At 35.6% G+C, this 16,056-nt stretch overlaps 1 protein-coding gene across 1 annotated transcript in view; it reads left to right on the top strand.

Annotated features, from left to right (window-relative positions):
- CPNE3 (copine 3) overlaps positions 1 to 16,056 on the top strand; it is a 51,083-nt gene that overhangs the window by 23,372 nt on the left and 11,655 nt on the right. Inside the window, exons 6-11 of the mRNA XM_039464793.2 lie at positions 3,028 to 3,111; positions 5,715 to 5,804; positions 10,164 to 10,262; positions 11,981 to 12,067; positions 12,759 to 12,818; positions 13,434 to 13,567. Of these exons, the coding sequence (XP_039320727.1) occupies positions 3,028 to 3,111; positions 5,715 to 5,804; positions 10,164 to 10,262; positions 11,981 to 12,067; positions 12,759 to 12,818; positions 13,434 to 13,567 (554 nt within the window). The remainder of the gene's footprint in view (positions 1 to 3,027; positions 3,112 to 5,714; positions 5,805 to 10,163; positions 10,263 to 11,980; positions 12,068 to 12,758; positions 12,819 to 13,433; positions 13,568 to 16,056) is intronic.

Below are 16,056 nucleotides of genomic sequence, written 5' to 3'. Positions count from 1 at the left end.
CGTACGTGCCTAAATTATTCCAGCTTTGGCCTGAGAGAACCCCTTTAAGTTTGTTCATGAGACCATTTGGCACAACTCCAGGAGTCTTTGGATAGTTTATTTGCTCTGTGGAATGAGAAGAGCTTCAAAGAACTTCTTTTTGAAGTTCTTTTTGTCTTTAATAAGTCATGTTCCAGGCTTTTTAAATCTAGTTTCTGCCTCAGACTGGCAAATTAAAAGGAATCTTACTTCATTTTGGTGGAATTGTTATTTAGAGACCACAGTCCAGTGCGAGGGGTACTCACTGTTGTATGTTATTATCATTCATGGTTTCTAGGGCTTTTCAGTGGACAGATACAGAAAATACTTTTTTTTTTTTTTTTTTTTTTTTTAAGAAAAGCTAAATGTAGAATTACACAACTATTTCCAATTCAAATATACAATTACTAGCTAGGCATGGTGGCTCACACCTGTAATCCCAGCACTCTAGGAGGCGGGTAGATCACTTGAGGTCAGGATTTCAAGATCAGCCTGGTGAACATGGTAAATCCTGTCTCTACTAAGAATACAAAAATTAGCTGGGCATGGTAGCACACACCTGTAGTCCCAACTACTCCAGAGGCTGAGGCATAAGAATTGCTTGAACCCAGGAGGGGGAGGTTACAGTGAGCCCAGATCTTACCACTGCACTCCACCATGGGTGACATCTCAAAAAACAAAAAACAACAACAACAAAAATGCATAGGATTACAGAATTTTATATTGATACCTCATTTCTCTTGATTGCTAAAGATATTAACATAACTGCTTATTTGTTTTGTTTCATATAATATATATTAGTTTTAGAAAAAATAGCAATATTATTATTAACACTGTTTTTACTGGAAACAGTTTGCACTTTCTTTGAAGTTCTTTTTGTATTCAAGGTGTATATATTCCGCTTTTGTTATATAGTCACATTATGATTTAGAGAAATGATTCTTTCGTGTGGTTATGCTGACACTAGTTTCATTTTGCTTTTGATATTTAGGGATTGCTTTTTAAAAAAACATTTTAATTTTGTTTTATAATCATGTAAAAGATTACATGTCTCTAAAATCTACAAAACAAGGTGTTTAAGAAATTTACCTTCTCTCCCTGTCTACCTTGTTTCCCCTTTTCCTTCACGTAGATAATAATTTTTAAAAAGTTGTGTTTTGGCCAGGTGTGGTGGCTCACGCCTGTAATCCCAGCACTTTGGGAGGCTGAGGCAAGCGGATCACAAGGTCAGGAGTTCGAGACCAGCCTGACCAACATGGTGAAACTCCATCTCCACTAAAAATACAAAAATTAGCCAGGTGTGGTGGCACATGCCTGTAATCCCAGCTACTCTGAAGACTGAGTCAGGAGAATTGCTTGAACCCCGGAGGCGGAGGTTGCTGTGAGCCAAGGTCGTGCCACTGCACTCCAGCCTGGGTGACAGCGAGACTCCATATCAAAAAAAAAAAAAGTTATGTTTTATATTTTTTATAATTTAATCATTCAGTTTCTTAACTACCTAAGGATTTGTGTGTGTGTGTGTGTATGTGTATGTGTATGTGTGTATATGTATACTCATCTATGTGTTCATATATATGTGTGTATGTATATATTTGTATTTATATTCCCTACCCCCAGCCCTTGCATAAGCGTAGCGTACTAGATGTACACTTTGCTCTACCTTGCTTCTTTTGCTTAATATATCCTGGAGATCAGAGCCAGGCAGTTTAATTCTTGTTTTAGTTCTAATACTGACAACTTAATGAACCTTCAAACAAGTACTGTTTTTTGGCCTTCAAAATGATGACAAGGATATTCTGCATTTTCCATAGGATTATTTTTAAGATAAGTCACACAGGGCATATTAGTGTGTTTTTGAAAAGTACACTTCTCTCTGTTATGTTGTTGCTATTTAGGTTTATAAAATGGGACATGGAGAGGTTTATTTCATTCACTTAAGATTCTTCTTAGAGATAAGCTTAAACACATAGTCTTTGTGTTTATATTTTTGACTATCAAATATTTTATTTGCTTGACATTAAACTTGGTGTTTAAGAGAGAAAATTATTTTAGTTCTTAATTTAATACTGTGGTTAATTCGGGACTAAAGAAATCTTCAGCGTAGGGATGTATCTGCATGTATTCCTGTGGGATTAATAAGTGTTCTTTCATTTTCAAAAATAACAAGTCATATATGTTAAGGAATATGCAAATTTCAAAATGAAGATATATGAAAATGAGAAAAAAATCATCCATAGTCTTACCACCTGAGTTTAACCTCTGTGAGTGATTCCTACATTTTTCCAGAATTTTATCTCTCTGTATCTGTGTGAATGTGTATGTATTAAGGATCATGATAAGAGTATTTTTGAGCACAGTGTCCATGAGCATCGTATAGAAGTTCTGTGGTGAGTTACAGAGGAAATAAAAGATGTGCCCTTGAAGTGTTTCTATTATGTGGTTCCACTTATCTACCTCCAGTCATTTGTGTATGTAAAAAAATGTGTGGTATTGGTGAAGGAGTTTTGGACATAGAAGGTTGAGATACGAAGGTAAGGCCTGCATCCATCAGTAAGTTGGATATGTGATCTTGGGAAAATCATTAACTCCTCTGAATCCATTTTCTTGCTGATAACTGCCCTGCCTCCATTGAGTTGATGTGACTAATGTTTGTGATATCATTTATATAAAACTACTCAGTGATAGGTGAATGAAAATGGTTAAAGGTAAAAACAAGCCAAAAACATCTTATGGTACATTTGACCACAGTATTTTAAAACTGTCATGTTTTTGAGAAGTAAGGATATGATATACAGGATTATAAGCATTTATTACAAGTGCTTTGATAATTCTCCCTAGTAGACTTCGGTAAGTTTATAAGTTAGTGAGAAAGGTGATGGGATGTGTATTTACTACCAGCACTATAGAGTTAGACTTCAGGTGGTTGCCAACATGTATAAAGTGTGGTCACACATGGTTTCATGGGTTCAGAGGAGAATAAATGTTTTTTATTGTTTGTTTTAAATGTAGGATCTTTTTGGAAAGTCAGATCCATACCTGGAATTCCACAAGCAGACATCCGATGGAAACTGGCTAATGGTTCATCGGACAGAGGTGAATATTTGAATTTGAAAAGCAGAGTGGAGGTGTTCTTTGGAATTATCATAATCTGAATTTTAAAATGTTTATATTTATAAAAATACCTATCTGAGTTTGGACTTACATATAGCCGAGTCACAAGATCACCACGTTCACGTGTTTTTCTTTCATTGAGGAGCTGCTACCATACTTTATGATTTTTATTTTGAAAAATTTTAAGCCATATAAATAACACTAAATGTATTCCTCTGCACCCCTCACCTAGATTCATCAAATGGACACACCCCCACGCACTTGTGGTCTTTCTTTGCCTCTCTCTGTCTCTGTCCCTCTCTCTCTCTCTCTCTCTCTCTCTCTCTCTCACACACACACACACACACACACACACACACACACACACTTATGCACACATATATTTTCCTTTTGCAGAATCATCCTAATGGAGCTGCAGACATCGTAACTCTTAACCTTTAACTGCTGCAGCAGGCCAAGTGTGCTGGTTCACACCTGTAATCCCAGCGCTTTGGAAAGTCGAGGCAGGTGGATCACTTGAGGTCAGGAGCTCAGGCCAACATGGTGAAACCCCATCTCTAGTAAAAATACAAAAATTAGGCGTGGTGCCATGTTCCTGTAGTCCCAGCTACTCAGGAGGCTGAGGCACAAGAATTGCTTGAACCCAGGAGGCGGAGGTTACAGTGAGCTGAGATTGTACCAGTGTACTCCAGCCTGGGTGACAGAGTGGGACCCACCCCAAAATAAATAAATAAGTGCTACAGCAGATATGTTTAAAGAATAGGGGCATTCTATACAATTATACTTAGAAAATTAACATTTAAGATAGCTAAATGTAACATCGTTCAGTGTACCATTCATCTTCAGATTTCCTCAGTAGTCCCACATGTTTTATGTATATTTTATATTGCTTTGTTTTGTCCAGAATCCAGTCAGTGGTCATATTTTGCATTTGACTATTATATTCCCAATAGAGGACTCTTCTCCCTATCTTCCTTATACCTTGGTGCCATTGAATTTCTTGAAAATCGAGACCAGAATGCCCAACATTCTAGATTCTTCTGTTTCCTCAGAACTAGATGTAGATCGAACGTTTCTGTCAAGAACACTATGTGTGTGCCTTTGCTTCACATTTTCAGGAGCCTATGGTGCCAGGCTGCCCAGCATTGATGATGTAATGCTTAAATACTTGGTTAAACTGAGGACCACCAGCTCTCACAATATAAAGTCCTATTTTTTCCCATTTGTAATGATTAAGTGATACATGGTGTGAAACTATGAGACTGCATGAATTACCTAGCATTTCAGCCAGTGGTTTTAGCATCCATCGATGATCCTTGCCTAATCAATTATTGTATCATGGGCAGTAAAATTGTGATTTTTCAAAATCTTTTATCCTTTTTACTTATATTAGCATATTTTATCCTATTTGCTTATATTAGAGGCATTCCTCTTTCGTCTCCTGTCTCACTTTCCTTTTATTTTTAGTATCATTTTAAACTCATGGATTGTTATAACAGTGTATGCTTTGTATTTAACTCATTAGTGTATTTTTGCTGCTCAGATTAATCCAAGTTTCACTAGAGAGAGCTCCTTAAAATGGCTCTGGGTTTTTCTTTTAGACCTCGTTTGTCTTTAAGCATTCTCTTAAGTTAGAGGATGTTCTCAGTTCCCGTTGTACTTTCCCTGTCCCAGAGCCAGAATGAGCCATGTCGCTTAATAAACCCTATTCCTGCAACAGCATATTAGCATTTAGACACCAACATCTGAGTGCTAAATGTGCTCATTGCTGCTGGATATCATTGCTTTGAGCCCTTTTCAGTGGACACAGCTAAGAAATTGTATATTTGTGTTTGTCTGTTTATTATGTATGTATATATAGTATTACAATTTTAAATTATACGTGTAGGCTTGTTTCTCCAACTCAGTGCCAACACAATGAGTTTCTTATTCCATATTTACCTTTTCTTACTTCATATTTGAATCTTTGTGGCCTACAATGAAACCTTGGCTGCTAATAAAATCAGTAATCCTCTGCAATTCCTTTTTTTTTTTTTAAGGACATCGTCTTGCTGTATCCGCATGATGGAGTGCAGTGTCACGAGCTCCACTCACTGCAACCTCTGCCTTCTGGGTTCCAGCAATTTTCCTGTTTCAGCTTCCCGAGTAGCTGGGATTATAGGCGTACACTACCACACCTGGCTAATTTTTATATTTTTTTTGTAGAGACATGGTTTCACCGTGTTGGCCAGGCTGATCTCAAACTCCTGACCTCAGGTGATCCGCTCACCTCTGCCTCCCAAAATGCTGGAATTATAGTTGTGAGCCACCGCGCCTGGCCATCCTCTGCAGTTTCTAAGTGTTCCTTGTAATAAGTAGATATATTTTCCAAAATAATTTTCTTCTTTCCTCAGAATGTACCACAACTGGACAATGTATTACATTTCTCATGTAACAGTTGTATAATATTGTTCTAGCTAGGTTTTTTGTGGAAAACATTGAGTTCATGAATGTTGAGAGTATAGCAAGAACCTAAGAAGGGCAGGAGCAAAATGTTAAAGAACTGGAAGTTTTTCTAACAGCTTTTTGAAACCACATTTTTATAGGTCATTAAAAACAACTTGAATCCTGTTTGGAGGCCTTTTAAGATCTCTCTTAACTCCCTGTGTTATGGAGATATGGACAAAACCATTAAGGTAATTTGAAATTATATATATATGTAAATACATACAAAAATATACACATGTGTATCTATTTTATAAAATTAACATATAAGATACTATTTAAAGAAAGTAATTGATATAACAGACACCTACAGAGTTAAATTTTGTGTGTAGAATAATACCAAAATAGAAATGTCTTCTGGAAAGTGACGTAGTTTGAGGAGGAGGCATGTTTGACTAATCTGTTGACCTAATGCTTAGTCAAACAGGGTAATTTCTATTTTATTCTGTATTTTTAAAAATAAAATGTCCAGCTTAATATTTTTTCCTTTTAATAAGATTCCTCTGCTCTGCTAATAGGAACCTCAAACTATGTGATTTGCTGTTGGTATGTCTGTTGGAGATAGAAGCACATGTCACCCTAAGAACTTAGAGCTTGCTTCTATCCTTAGCGAGGGAGGGGAGTATTGATGGTATTTTTCTGCTTTATTTTCAGAATGAGATAAGTAATTAATTGAAAGGTTTTAGAAGGCTTTAGTTTTAGAGTTACAGGGAAGTGGAATATGAACAGGAAATAGCAGATGTCTCAGTATTTTTTTTTAATGTTTTTATTCGTAGGTATTTCAAAAAAAAAGAGTGAAAGTCTAAATAAAAGAAAACTCATGGAGTGGTGTTGAGAATGAAAAAAAAAAATATATATATATATATAAAAGATACTTTTGTACTAGAATTATTATCTTTACATGAGTACAGATAGAAGTCTTTTTTATGTTAAGACATCAGTAGATCAAAGGGTTTTTTTGATTTGTTTTTCTCTTTTTTTGATAATGAATATGACAAAAGCAGGCAAGTTGATATGGAATAAGTATAAGATACGGAGTCAGACCACAGTTCAAGTTTTGATTTAGTCCTTTAACTGACTAAGGGATCTTGGATAGGTAATTGAACTTTTTCATATTTATTTATTTATTTATTTATTTATTTATTTATTTTGCTTATTAGTGGGAAATTTCACCTGGATTCTTCACTTTTATAACAGAGTTAATAATGTCAGCATTGCAGAAAAGCAAAGATTAAATTAGCAAAGGTGGAAGTTTTGTAAAAATTTTGTGCCCCATTGTTACTGAAAACCTGCTCTATTTTTGCCAGGCGTGGTGACTCAGGCCTGTGATCCCAGCACTTTGGGAGGCTGAGGAAGGTGAATTGCCTGAGCTCAGGAGTTCAAAACCAGTCTAGGCAACATGATGAAATCCTGTATCTACAGAAAGTAGCTGAGTGTGGTGTACACACCTGTGGTCCCAGCTACTCAAGAGGCTGAAGTAGGAGGATCACTTGAGCCTGGGAGGCGGAGGTCTCAGTGAGCCAAGATTACTTCACACTGCACTCCAGCCTGGGTGACCGAGTGAGACCCCATCTCAGAAAACAACAACAACAAAAACCAAAAAAACTGCTTCATTTCTGAGATCCATAAGAAATTGCTTCCAGTTTGTAAAGAACTTTAAAAATCAATCTAAATATGATTTGCATAGTATTTCAAACAGTAGTGAAAATCCAGGTCCAAAATAAATAGTTGAAAACTAGCTATAAAAATTATTTTTTATCATTATACCAAATCCAGACTTTTGCTTTTCATATTAAAAATAGAACATCATTAGATGTCAGAAGGCAAGAAAATCTGGGGAAAAATGTCTAAGCCATAACCATTTGATTGTGTATAATGACATGTTAACAACAATACAGTATTTTTTAAACTTTTTTGCTCACAGTGGCATGCTTACAGGGCTATTTTATTATAGTAAGTAAACTGATTTTCTGAGCTTTTTCTGATGAATGTCTTCCATTCCTGAAAGTTTCTTGGTTTGTTTTTAACTATACACAACTTGGTTTGCTACATTATCACTGACTTTATTTCATTTAGTTCTGTATTTCTTTGCAATATCAAAAAGTCATACATTTGTGATTCTCTTACTGTTAGAAAATTGCTTATAGGAATAGTAAAGAGTTTTAGAGCAGAGAATAGAGCCAGAATCCTCAGGAGTTTCTTTGCTGCAGTGTGTTATTCTAGCATGTATTATTTTTGTCAGATCAAGTAAATATGAGAAATAATCATGCATGCTGCCACTTTGCCTAAAATGGGAATGCCTTAGTGAATGTAGTATTGTGTGGTGTGTACATTCTCTTTCATATATACATATGCACATGTGTATATATGTATACATTTATTGCACATGTTTATTATGTATATTATATGCATGTATATATGTATATTATATATCCATTAAATGTATATGAATACATGTATATATTAAATACTCACGTATATACATATGCATATGTATATGTGCATGTATTGTTATGCATACCATTGTTTAAACAGCCCATAGCACTAGTCTTTGAATTCTTGAAAAGAGAGAAATTAAATCACACAAATCATCTTACCTCAAACCATATTTGAACATATACCAGCATTATAAATATCATGTCTGCCTTAAAGGGGACAAGAGAGAGCTTTTTCTCTGTATTTGTTGTAGTGAGTAATCAAAACTTTTAGTTTAAATATATTTTTTACATTTCCTGAAATTTTAACATATGAACAGTCTAAACATCTGAACAATTTTAGCCCTTCATAATGTTTATTTAAATAAAATCTTGGCCTTGTCAAAGCTTAATCTTGTCTTAGATATAAACTGGTATTCCCTGAATGCAAATCTAAAATATAAAGTTCTGTTTTCTATGACTGAAAAATGTCTGTTTAAAAAATCATGAACTTATTAAAATAATAAAATAGTTTGTTTTCTACCTTATTACTTCCTCTAAATAATTATGGAAATTCCTAAATTTATTTTCCTTTGGCATATTAAGGAGTCATGTAAAAGGCTTTTGGTTTAAAAATTGGATACTAAGTAGGGCAAGAGTCAGACTGTCAGACTTGGTCAGTGGCCAAAATGCCTACAGAGCATTTTCTTAAAGAAACAAAATCTCTTTCTGTTACTCAAAATTGAAATTCTCTATATTGGCTGTTTTAATTGATTGATTGATTTTTAGTGTTCCTGAAGAATAATGAAACTACAAGTAAGGAACAAAAGACTTCCAGTTATGATAAGCATTCATTTCATAGAACTGAGGGGAAAAACAGTCACTTTGCCAAGTAAACATATAAAATCCTGAGCATTTAGTTTGAGAAGGATGTTAGCGAGATGAATCTCTCTACTGGCTGATAGTAAATGCTTTTATTTTAAAGTACAGGCTGTAGGATTTCAAAGTGTCCTTAGCACAGCTTTACTTTACCTGTGTTGGTTACCACACAAGGCATACCATCTTCTAAGACTTTTTATTTAATTCCTCTTAGTTTTAGTTCTGCAAAGTGGGCATCATAGTAACAGGATTCCCACTCTGTCTACCTCATAAGGCTGTTTAGAGAATGTGCACAGTGTTGTACATAATGTTGGCAGAAATGAAATGACCTGTTTTGATATAAAGTACTATTAAAAAGAATTGGTGTTAAATGTTCACAATCATGGTCAGTTTTCAGCTTCCCTTGAACACTTCTGCTTGCTGATAGTTCATGCCACTTAACTTTTCCCATTGCAAAGAATATTCTAGTATTCTGGTGAATATGTACTCTGACTGCTCTGTCAACCTGTCACGAAATTACATGCAATTCAAATGCTATCACCTCTCTTTCTTTCAGAGAGAGACAGTATTTAATCAAAACCAGATCTAAGACTAGAACTCACCCTGTCTAACATGGAAATAGAGTAAATATGACCCAGTGTAGATACTTCCTCAATGGACTACGTACCCTTACCCTGGAATTGTTCTTTTCATTGTAAGAATTGTGATCTTCATAATGATGCAAATCTGGCTTCATCATGTCTAATACAAACCTAGCATCACCAGATTGTAGCTAATGAAATATGTTTATCATAATTCTAAATTATCTAGGATTTAATTATATAATTTTTTGCTTCCTAGAATGTTGACTTCCTTTCTTTCTCCAGACACTGGCTTTTAGCCATTGCATAGTAATAAGGCAAAGAAGTGGATGAGAAAGAAGGTATAAAACTCCATTTTGCCCTTTATCAGCACTTAGAGAAGGCATGATAGAGGAGCTGGAAATTGCTTAATGTGGAATTGAAACAGTATTTGTGTTTTTCATCTGCCTGTGTTCTGTCTCAGATCCCCATTCCAAGGATACGCAGGATTTGAAAGGGTTTCAATATTGCTTCTCTAGGATGTTAATTCCTACTTTCCCAAGTAGGGACTGCATATTACACATTTTCATTTAGTTTAATTAAAAGGGCACTTCACGATAGGCTATATTGATTGCAGCCAGTACTCTTTAATAAAATTATATTGATTTTTATATATTTTTATTATATTTAATTTCAGGTGGAGTGTTATGATTATGACAATGATGGGTCACATGATCTCATTGGAACATTTCAAACCACCATGACAAAACTGAAAGAAGCCTCTAGAAGCTCACCTGTAAGTTACATCTTTGCATTTGCATATTCTTTATAGTTCAGCCATGTGTTTATTACTGTATTTCCTTTTTCTCCTGTAGCATCAAACGGTTTACTATGCTTATACTCTATATTGCATAATGCTTTGAAATATTTAGTAATCACTTAATTTACAATTCATACGTGGGGTATGAATTTTATTGAGCAGAGCACCACATAACAGTTACTAATGCCAGATGAGGACTGCAACTACATGGAGGAAAGCAAAGATCATCACAATGTCAGTCACTAGGAATAGAATTCCAAACCTTTTTCCCATTGTATCATGGTATTGAGTCACCAAGGCAAACACAATGCCTGCAATCCCTAGAGGGAACCACACTTTACTCGCAGAGAGAAGAGACAGAAATATCACCTTTAAAAGTAGGCATCGGTTTCCATGGCCAGCAGTTCCATCCAGCAGTCAACGCAGGACAGTTAGCCGGAGTGCACCCATCTAGTGCTGTAATAGAATGACCCTGCCCTCTCAAATAGACTATGAAATACTGAAAGCTGGGCCTGAGGGTCATTAAGCATATGCTTCAGCAGGACCAAAGAGCACTTACTGAGCCTGAAGGTATAAATGAATAAGTGAAATAATCTAGCCCTTTTTCAATGAGAATTCTGTTTGTGGAATTTCCGTAGCTCTAATACTCAATATTTTCTTTCTTTTTTTTAGTTGTTTTTTTCTTTTTCTCTTTAATTTCTAATACTCAAATATTAATACTTGTGATTGTGACTGAGACCCTGGCAAGATGCTGAATCATCAAATAATTTCTTTAACATAATTTTGTTTTACATCATTCTGTTATACCACTGTTTTTTAGTGTTTGATTCTTGGAAAATTAGTAATCACTGTCTGAAGTACATAAGTGGCTTTGTGTTAACCAGAAGAGGTGACTTATCAAGTATTGAATATCTTTTGTATTATTATTAGGCAAGACAGTGAGAATTTGAAGGTATAACTTAAAGATGATTATAATATCACTGTGAAAAAAAATTAAATGAGACACTAGAGAATAACACAGAGTATGTAACTACATTTCATATAGTTGTAGAAATTTAAAGAGGTAGATGGAGATCAGAGAAGACTAGAGTAGTAGAAGTCATAGAGGAGAACAACTTGAGCCAAGCCCTAAATATGGGAAGGAAGAGGGAAGGAGAGGGAAGGAAGATCAGTATTTTGGGGGAAGGAAATATAAAGCAAAAGGAGGTATTAGATCAATTTCTAACACGTATTCCCAGTGGGAAGAGAAGATCTTTGCTGCATATTTTACCATAGAGTTGGACTTCATATATTTGTTTTATGATGTTACTTTTTCTTTTCTTTTCTTTGCAGCATATTTTTGTTCTTTATGTTAGTATCAGCTAGTAGTGATATTTTGTTTACTTTATTATTAAGTGGAAAGATTATGACTTGGAATATTTACAAGGAAATTATCTGTAGAGGTAAAATTTATTTGGGGGAACTATTTTGAAAGGTATGCAATTTTAGGAGTGCCTTAATTGTTGGAAATTTACCTGATAAATATTCCACATACTTAACATATTATGTAATTGTTTCAGAGTTATATTTTGCAACAGACCTTTATCAGTTGGCACTTTGATTCTAAAGGAAAAAAAAAAATCATTCATTTAAATTCACCTTGGCATTTCTAATATTGCTAATAAAAAGTAACAGTTTGTCTTCTCTCCGTATAGGTTGAATTCGAATGCATAAATGAGAAAAAGAGGCAAAAGAAAAAAAGCTACAAGAATTCAGGTGTTATCAGTGTGAAACAGTGTGAGGTCAGTTGGCCTTGGCTACTTATAATGAGAACATATTTCAAGTTCTTCTGTTAGTATGGTTTATATTAAACAGATACCTGAATTTCAGGCAGTTGAAAATCACATGAGTATCTGGTCACCTTTAGCAAAAAGGATCAAGTAGGGAAGAGCAAAAAAAAATCTTTCAAGTAACCTGCTTCCAAGGTTTAACAACTTGTTAGCAAAGGACAAGTTTTTCATTATCTTAGGAAATAAAAGCATCGTAGTATTTTCTCAGCCCATTGATGGATATGACCTGACCCAATGCATTTATCCTCATCATAATTTCAATATGAAATGTTATGAATAGAGGTGAAAAGCCAAGATTTCTTAGAATGAACGAGTTTTTGTTTTTTAACATCTTTACTACTATGGTTATTAAATCCAACATACTAGATTCATTACTAATATTTTAAAACTTAAAGTGAGTATATTTCATCTTTGGCTGTTAATATTTTAATCTTAACATTGCTATAATTATCATAAAGTAAAATCTTACAGATTTATGCACACAGGGGAAGGGGTACCTTAAACCTGAATGCAGGGGTTATTTCCATGTTTATATTATGTCCTGTTCAGTTTACAAACTTTTGAAAATATATGCCAAAGATCTTTTTCGCCTCCCTTGTATAGTAAGAGAGTTGTAATTTTAACAGTTTTCTCTTATTTTTAGATTACAGTAGAATGCACATTCCTTGACTATATAATGGGAGGATGTCAGCTGAATTTTACCGTAAGTAACACACTGAATTTTTCAGCATAGGCTATAACAGGTTACTTTTTTCTCCATGTTGCATTATTTTTTCCTTCACTGCAAAACTGACTTTGTGATGAAATTTTTACATTCTGTTTAGCATAGTCTCCTCAGCATCCTCAGGCAGGTTGTCTGGGCTCAGCAGCTCTCAGCTTTGTTGATGAGATCGACTTCCTCCTGAGAGAAAGCAGATGTGTACAAACCATTGGTTATCCCGAAGTAATTGAAGGACTAGAAAGCATTAGTGAGACAAACTTATAAAAGACAACTCCTAGGCCTAAATAATGAAGTAATTGAAGGACTAGAAAGCATTAGTGAGACAAACTTATAAAAGACAACTCCTAGGCCTAAATAATGGGTATAATAATTTATTATTTAAGCCATCTAGAAAATAGGTGCGGCAGGTTGTTTCACATTAGGCTTTACTTGTTTAATTGTCTGTGGAAACAGTGGCAGGCATTTGTTAGGAAGTGGCAGTAGGCTCCAGGATGAATGCTTTAAGTTTGCATATCCTGTCTCTTTAAGTTTTCCTGGACATCAAGCACAGGTGTCCCTGCCTTCTCCTTAGTAAGGGCTGCAATTGTTATTTGGCAGGTGGGAGTGGACTTCACTGGCTCCAATGGTGACCCAAGGTCTCCAGACTCCCTTCATTACATCAGCCCCAATGGCGTTAATGAGTATTTGACTGCTATCTGGTCTGTGGGACTGGTCATTCAGGATTATGATGCGTGAGTATGACTTTGGAAAAACGAAAATACATGTTTTCACAATTCCCAAGAAAGGGTAGTTTTGTTTCATTGGCTGGTACTTTGATATAGGTGGTAGGATGATGCTTTCTCCCTAAAACCTGCCTTGTCTTATCGTCTTCTGTTTTTCTCTTTGTGGCAATCTCACTGTTTACCTTTGATCTCTAATATCTTGCTGTGATTACTTATAATATGTTGTATATACTTTGCTTTATATTATATATAGTTTGCTATTTAATTCCTGACTGATGTCAGCAAGGATCTTGTTTCTTTGGTCTGGTTTCCATGGCACATATTAATTAGGCATAAGTTGTTTGAGTGATTAAAGCCCAGATGATATGTTTTATAAACACTAATAAAAACTATTTCTTTTTTTTTTTTTTTTTTTGAGACGGAGTTTCGCTCTTGTTACCCAGGCTGGAGTGCAATGGCGCGATCTTGGCTCACCGCAACCTCCGCCTCCTGGGTTCAGGCAATTCTCCTGCCTCAGCCTCCCGAGTAGCTGGGACTACAGGTGTGCGCCACCATGCCCAGCTAATTTTTTTTTTGTATTTTTAGTAGAGACAGGGTTTCACCATGTTGACCAGGATGGTCTCAATCTCTTGACCTCGTGATCCACCCGCCTCGGCCTCCCAAAGTGCTGGGATTACAGGCGTGAGCCACCGCGCCCAGAATAAAAACTATTTCTTAACGTATCTATCTCCTTGGTAGTTGCCAAATTACTTTTTAATGGTGACTTTTAACAAGTGCTGAAGGATAACTAGATCTAATGGCTATAAAATATTCTGAATGTTTATTAATGGTTAGGTTTTAAATAGATTTAAATATTAAATAGGTCCTCTTGAGGGTTTATTAAACCAGAGGGAAAATGTCTGCATTAGTAGTGTTTTTCCTGGATCTGTTAGGAGTAGAGAATACATTTTCACTTGCGTTTGTCTGTTATTATTTTATTTACATGTCGATGGGGCTTTTCATTAATCTGTAGCATTTAAAGAGGTGAAGTTTTTAGGCAAAGGCAAATAAATCTAAAGCAAGATGGCAATTCCAATTTCAGGCTAGTAAGTTTTAAGGGAAAAATCATTAAATATATTTAACATATGTAGAAAGTTATTTTATTAGAAAGTAGTGAGAGCTTAGAAAGTTGGTCAGATATGATATAGAATTTAAAAATTAATAATTTCTCACTAGCGGATATTTTAAAAGTTATCTTAATTGAGAGTATGGCATTAGGACATGACCAGTGGAACCAAGGAAACAGTCCAGAAATAGACCCATGTGTATAAGTGAATTAGGGGAAGGAGTTGTAAAAGCTGTCAAACGGGACAAGAATTGAATTTGGATCATTTGGACAAGAATTGAATTGACTCATACTTGCATGTTTTAGGATAATATTCGGTGTAAATTAGAGTACAGACCAAACTGCTGAAATGAACACAGAAAGACAAAGTAGCCTTGAGAAAATAGAGGTTTATTTCACTTCATGTTGCATGTCTAGAGGTAAGTATAATAGTTCAGAACTGATAGGGCAGTTGTGCTATTCTCAAGTCACAGCTTCCATCCCTGTCCATAGCTCTGGATCTCATCTTCTCCAACCAGTGGGAAGAGAAGAAAGGGACCAGGGAGTGTGTGTGGATTCCTTTTTAGGGGCGTGATTCAGAAGTGGGTGACAAATCACTTCTACTTACAATCTCCTTCACCAGATCCTAGCCACCTGATCACATCCAGCCCAGAGAAGCTAGGAGGTGCAGTCTCTACCTCAGGTGTTCTATTATTTATTTTTTGTTTTGTTTTCTTTTTTGTTTTGAGATGCAGTCTCACTCTACCTTCCAGGCTGGAGTGCAGTAGCGCAGTCTTGGCTCACTGCAACCTCCGCCTCCTGGGTTCAAGCAATTCTCCTGCCTTAGCCTCCTGAGTAGATAGGATTATAGATGCGGGCCGCCACACCTGGCTAATTTTTATATTTTTAGTAGAGATGGGGTTTCACCATGTTGGTCAGGCTGGTCTCTAACTCCTGACCTTATGATCTGCCCACCTCAGTCTCCCAAAGTGCTAGGATTACAGGCGTGAGTCACCACACCTGGCTGGTGTTCTATTATTAAAGGAGAGAATGGATATTGTTAGAGAGCAGCAATTTCTGCTTCATATCCTACTCAAAGCACTTTCCAGATGAATCAGGAGTTTAATATCAAAAGCAAACTTCAAAGTTCTAGAAGAAATATATGTGAATTGTTTATAATCTTGTAGTAAGGAAAACCTTTTTTTTTTTTTTTTTTAAGATAAGGTTTCACCATGTTGGCCAGGCTGGTCTTGAACTCCTGACCTCAGGCGATCCTCCCACCTCAGCCTCCCAAAGTGCTAGGATTACAGGTGTGAGCCACCACACCCAGCCAGAAAACCTTTAAGCAAAAGCAAAGGCACAAATCATGAAACATTTTTTGCATTCACATTCATTAATATTAAAAACTATGAAA

The sequence above is a fragment of the Saimiri boliviensis genome, chromosome 15 (genome assembly GCF_048565385.1).
Source record: "Saimiri boliviensis isolate mSaiBol1 chromosome 15, mSaiBol1.pri, whole genome shotgun sequence".
Classification (NCBI taxonomy): Eukaryota; Metazoa; Chordata; class Mammalia; order Primates; family Cebidae; genus Saimiri; species Saimiri boliviensis.
The sequence above is the reverse complement of the archived record's forward strand: the minus strand, read 5'-3'. Positions and strand labels throughout refer to the sequence as shown.